At 44.9% G+C, this 5823-nt stretch overlaps 1 protein-coding gene across 6 annotated transcripts in view; it reads left to right on the top strand.

Moving 5' to 3' along the window:
* RECQL5 (RecQ like helicase 5) overlaps positions 1–5228 on the top strand; it is a 36274-nt gene extending 31046 nt beyond the window's left edge. For 4 of the 6 annotated variants that reach the window (XM_052688242.1, XM_052688246.1, XM_052688243.1 and 1 more), the window contains exons 14-20: positions 197–290; positions 704–844; positions 1283–1950; positions 2133–2211; positions 3056–3307; positions 3819–3891; positions 3965–5228. In XM_052688242.1, coding sequence (XP_052544202.1) covers positions 197–290; positions 704–844; positions 1283–1950; positions 2133–2211; positions 3056–3307; positions 3819–3891; positions 3965–4086 — 1429 coding nt within the window. In that variant the 3' untranslated portion in view covers positions 4087–5228. Of the gene's footprint in view, positions 1–150; positions 291–703; positions 845–1282; positions 1951–2132; positions 2212–3055; positions 3308–3818; positions 3892–3964 lie in introns of those variants that run through there. The other 2 variants (XM_052688247.1, XM_052688248.1) reach the window with 2 other exon arrangements.
* Positions 5229–5823: the final 595 nt, after the last annotated feature.

The following is a 5823-nucleotide window of genomic DNA, read 5'->3' on the forward strand; positions in this document are numbered from 1 at the left end:
GCAGCTGAACAGGACTTCAATTTAGATCTGTTTTCACACCTTTTCCATTTCCCACCAAGTCACTACTGCATCACTTAAGACTTAAAGCATCAGAAGTAGAAACCTTTGTACTGTCAGGGAGCTGCTTAAGCATTAGTGTTCCCTTTGCAGATGTAGAAGTGTGTCTTGCCAGAAATCACCCCAGCCTGTGTTACAGGTCAGACCCTCATGCCTGTGCGGTGGAGCTGGAGTATGAAGCTTTCAGAACCAGTAAAATGGCTAACTCGTACAAGGCATCTGTGCTAAAGAAGGTAGGGCCTAACGTCTGCTGTTGCTTGCCCTTGCCTCTTAATGTGGTGTGGCTTCAGCTCAAAGGGAAATAGAGTAGTATTTGCGTAGGAGAGGTGAAGGAGAAACTCCTCTTTGCCTTGAATGTCTTCCACATCTCTCTTCTTGGTTATGTCTCCAGGAGAAACCGGATCTATGTTCATTTTGTATCCTTATTGGCTGCAGCCTATGAGTTTACAAACTTTAGAAACCTATTCATCAGTGCAAGCTTATCCAGGCATCCTCTAGGTCTAGCAATAGAGGGAATGGGAAATTCTTCAGACTGTTACTGACAACAGAGAAATCTTAGTTTAGGTTAGCTGCTTGCCGTAAGTCTCTGAGGATATTCCTGTTCTTTCTGGCCACTAGGAGTTTGCTTCTATCCTTTTTTTTTCAGGTAGCAGAGATCAACAAAGCATCAAAAGGAGGAGAGTTGTTCTCAGTCTTTGGGTCAGGAACTGGAGGCAGCAGCAGCTCGGGAACAAAATCTGAGTCTCCAGCAGAGGAAGATTTCCTCCCTGCATCCCAAGTTTACTCGGTGAGTGAGCACAGATGGGATAGATGAGATATGGCTTATCTACCTGCTTTTTCATGATTGTTTTAGGTTTTTTTATTGCCATCACTATAACTCAGACTGGAATTGCTTTCTTTATCCACCTTTTGTTTTTGTAGTAAGAACAACACCATGCTGGTTCCTAAAGGAGAACCTATCTGCAGGCTGTACAATGCATTTCTTTTTTTTGATCTTACCTTACCAAAGATGCAGTTTGTTTCCTTACTGTGGAACTATGACTTTAGCCTAATCCATTTCCCTGATGTCTCAGTTGATGGTCATGATGCTGAGTCAATTTTAGAGTCATCCTCAGCTTACAGCTGTATGCACTGCAGTGTATTGTACTCATAAGCTTGTCTCCTTTCAGAGTTCTGCACACAGACCACAAAAGTCATAAATATCTTCTCCTTCCTTTCTCCTTAGTTCAAACCCAAGCGTGTGGGAGCTGGCTTTCCAAAGAAGTCCGGTTTGTTCCAGACAGCTTCAGAACTGCTGAAGATCCAGGAAGATAGTGATACAAAACTTGTCAAAAAAGAAGATTGTCCAAAGAAACAAGACAACAGCAACTGCAGTCTGGAACTGGACACAAAATCCACTGTTTTCCAGAAAAAAAAGCGAGCAACCAAAGCAGTGTGTGAGAGTGCTGAGGTAGTAGTTGTTCTTCCTGAGAAGAAGGAACAGCAAACCAGTCCAGACACAAAAGCTGTCCTTGAGGATAGCTCTGTTAAGAGGACCAAACCCAGCAAAAAGCAGCAAATGCTGGCAGAAGCGGCCAAAAAAGAATCACAGGATATTTCCAAGTTCTTCTCCCTTTCCAAAGGTGGGTCTAAAGCCAAAAGTTGCAGCTCAACAGAGGATGTCAGCTGTACTGCAAGCACACTACCTCAGGTTTCTTCTCAAAGCATATGTCAAGAGAAATCTATAACTCAGGAAAACAAAGACACCCCTGGAGGAGATGTGACAGGACAGTCCCAGGGGGAGAATGAGGAGCTGGGAGAGACAGAAGGAACACTGACTGAGAGGGAGGAGGGCTGTAAGACCCAGCAGGCTGCTGAATGTAAACTCCTTCAGGAAGAACTTGATGCATCGAGGTAAAATCTCCACCTCTCTCCTCTCTGTGTTGCCCTGTTAGTTAGCTGCAGGGCCCTGCCAGCCTGGTCTTGGAAACTGGGAATCCATATTAGATATATAGGCTGGTGAGGAAACTTCCTGCTTTACCATGGAGAATCTCATGGCCACTGAAAATTGTCCTTCTTTCCACTCTTTCCATTAGTGTTGCTGAAAGTGTCACAGAAACTGAACAAGCTGTTGTTGGGGAAGGGCAGAGTGGGAAGCGACAAGGATCAGATGAGGTAAGACTTCAGTGTATGCTGATTTTGACTATTTCTGCTTACCTTGTGCCAAGGTTCTCACTTGGAGTGATTTTCCTGGTCTGATCTTCACCTGATAGCATTATTTACCTCGGGACGGCCCAGCTACAGTTACAGTGGAGAGGAGAACTGTTGATGAGCCTCTTGGTGTCACCCTGCTGCCCCCAGAACGAATGCCAGCAGTTCAGACTGCAGTGAAAAGCTTCTGCTCCACTCTGCTTTGTTTCTTTTCTGTGACTGTACCTTTTGCTGATAACTTGCCTGGAATGAAACTCTCCACCCTTTCTAGATCTGTAACTAACTATATTTAGAAAGGTGCTTTCTCAAGTTTTGGGAACAACCACATCTCAGTGGCCCATGGGACTACTCAGAAGTGAATCATGCACACAGCCTTTCTTGACAGTCAGTCTCTGCTTCTTGTTTTGGCATCCAAGACTGCCTAGGAGCTGTCTGTAATGAACAGTGCTGTTTGCTTCTTGCTTTTTTGTTGTTGAACAGGGCTGTGGCACTTCTGAAGAGGCTGATTCTTCCTGAGGGATGTAAGGAAATCTTTTCCTGCCAGCCTTTCCTGTATAAAACAGGGTCTTGCAATTAGCTGCCTTAGTAAGAGCAGGAAGAAATAGGTAGTAGCTTTGAAGGGTGTTTTCAAAGCCAGTCTAAGAAAGTATATTATGTCTGCAGAGCTTAATGTGCCCAAGAAGGAGTTGCATAGACTCCTTGCATGGTATTCATGTAGGAAGAGCCTGCAGGATGCTGCAAAGATTCCTTTTCTCAGAACACTGATGCAGGAATTGGTGGTTTTGGTTTTCTTCTGTCCCATCTCCAGGATACAGAAAGTCCTGCAACAAAGCGGATGCGAACAGCAGCAAAATCTTCTATTCTGTCCCAGCCAGAAAGCAAAAGTGTGGGTCTGACAAAGAAGAAGGTGACTTTTGATCCAAACTTATTGCAGAGTGATAAAGAAGGAGCCAGCAAGACCATACAACCTGTGGCCAAAAGCATGTCCCTCAAAGAGACAGCAGACATCGTTGTTAAATATTTGACCCCATTCTACAAGGGTGGCAAATTTGCTTCCAAGGTAGGTACAGCCCAACAACTTCTGTAGCAGAAGGAAACTGCATCTCCCTAGTGATCTGGGGCTCTGAAAAGGGAAATATGATAATGGTACCACATTTCATTTCCAGGTCATGTCTTTGATGGGTAGGTGCAGCAGTTCCTCTCTTGCAAGAAAGGATTTGTGTGTAATTTGAAGTGGTATCTTGTCAGTCCTGCACTTGTTATTGCTCATGTTTTTGTACTAAGCACTAGCAAGATTTTAGGAACTCGTGCTGTGGAGTGGCAGCAGATGAAGTTGAGTTTTAGTCTGGTTTACATGATGTTTTCTACAAGGCAACATGTGTGTGCATGGCACACACTACAGGGTTGGGTGAGTTTGCAGGCTTGTAGCAGTCCTGTAGTATAAATCAGTATAAATCTGTGGATGCTTTGTGCTACAGCCAGTCTATGCTCAGGGCAGAACAAATGCAGAAATAAGTCTGGTGAAATTATTGATGTCTCCTTGCTGCTCTTTATCCTCCCCACCCCTGCAGGACCTGTTTAAGGGCTTTGCTCGGCACCTGTCTCACTTACTGACTGAAGATCAGAACCCTGCTCGCAAGACTGGTGAGTTGGTTATTGGGATGCTCGATGAGGTGATGTCTGCAGCAGGGGTACGTGTCTAAGTATCATGTCAAAGGGGGTGCTGCTTCTCTTGCAGTGAAGGAAGAAGCACAGAGACTCATTAAGGAGTTTTTCAAAACGCGAGTCAGATGTGAGAGTGAAACAGACTGGCAGGAGCTGCACTGCTTGGAGGGATGATCACTGCATCTTGCTGGCTCTCTTCCTTCTTCCAGCAGTGGGACCAGAGGATATTGAGGAATTTAGCCATGGAGCATTTCAAGAAAATGCAGAAGTGAGTCTTTTTCCCACTGCATTTTTGCTCTCTTCTATCTACAACATCACCTTAGCAACACCGATTTCCAGGAAACCAGTTTCTGTGAATTTAGGGAGTGTTTCTCCAAAAACCAGGGAACTAAGGCCCTGCAGACCTCTTGCCAAGAGGCACAAAGTCTCCTCCTCCTGTGTAGGTTAGAGGCTGCTGCCTCAGATGTTTTGCAGTGCCTCCAAGCACTGTTCCCCGCAGCAGTCTGGGATGGTGTCACGCCTTCCAAATGGGATTCTGTTTTGGATGGCTCCTCTCCTTGCTCCCCCATCTCTTAGTCCTTATTTAAGTGTTACCAATAGAAGCCTTATGCTACAAACGAGTTCACGTGCTTTTGCTCAGGGCTGCTAATGCTGAACTTCGTGGTTGAGTTTTGGATGGGACATTTTTCCTTGGAAGGCAGCAAGGGAGTGTTTTGTTTTAACCCTGCAGGCAATGCTGACTTTCTGAAGGTAGAGAAATTCAGATGATTTTTTGTTTGTTTGTTTTAATCCTAAGTTAATTTCTTTTTAACAGTGTCTAGTTCTGCCTGCCCTTTAAACTTCAGTGGTGTTGATCTCTCAGTGTTAACCTCTCCAGCAGTGGCACTAAGGTTGCCAATGCCTTTCCAGCATTTGCTTGTAACCCCTAAAGCCATATCTGTTCCCTGTGCCTCACCCACAGCCCGCAGTACAGAGGGCAATGCTGCTGTTACTACTGGTTAATGTACTGCTGTGGCTCTCAGGTTGACACTGTGATGCCTCTGCTGCTATATTTATACAAAGACCTGAACTGTAGGGTATCAGTGGGCTTGAAATAACCTGATGTCCGAGCACAAGTTCTTTCTGTTGGGTTTTAGTTGGGTTCTGCTTTTTTTCCATGCCTGCAGAGGCTGGTGGCCTCAGGCAGTAGTGCTGCTAGAGAAATCTGCAGCCTGAGAAGCCATGAAACAGACTTTTGAATCACTGTACTCAACGGATTATTATTTTTATGTGCTGAAAGGTCTGTGCAGAACTAACAATAAAACAATGTTCTAGCAGCTGTGGACTTGAAAGATTTTTCTGACTTATCCTATCTCAGGTACAGTAAGACTGTGAACGTAGATGTAGAAACTCTTTATCTGAACAGACAACTGATGAATGAAGGTGAGGTATGGGATGGGTGGGAAGTGTGTAGTGCAGACACCTCCCAGCCCTGGTAGCTGCAGGATACTTCAAGCTGAGAACCAGAACGAGAAGAACCTGGAAATGTGTACCTCATGTCTCTTATCTGCAGCTCTGCTCAGCTGAAGGATGAAAGGGATGAAAGAAGCTGATACATGATACAACTATTTTTTTTTAGCTGTTGCCTGCTGGCTTCTGCTTCAGCTTCCCATTAAAAATCCTGTTTCATCAGCCACTTAAGTGGAGTTGCTATCTCCAAAGATCAGTGCTGCAGAGTTCAGCTGCTGCCTGGCTGCATGAGCTTTTCAGAAATGTTTTGTGTGAGTTGTAAATCAGAGGACTTCCAAAAGGGCACGTGGCTGTGTGGCATGGAGCTGAATCACAGTGCAGGGCAGTTCTTCAGGTGAGCTGTGCTTTTGTATAAGGCTGGAAAAGCTCAGAAAGAGAAAAAAGGATGAGTTACTCTTCAGA

The sequence above is a fragment of the Tympanuchus pallidicinctus genome, unplaced genomic scaffold, assembly GCF_026119805.1.
Source record: "Tympanuchus pallidicinctus isolate F22 unplaced genomic scaffold, pur_lepc_1.0 scaffold23, whole genome shotgun sequence".
Lineage (NCBI taxonomy): Eukaryota > Metazoa > Chordata > Aves > Galliformes > Phasianidae > Tympanuchus > Tympanuchus pallidicinctus.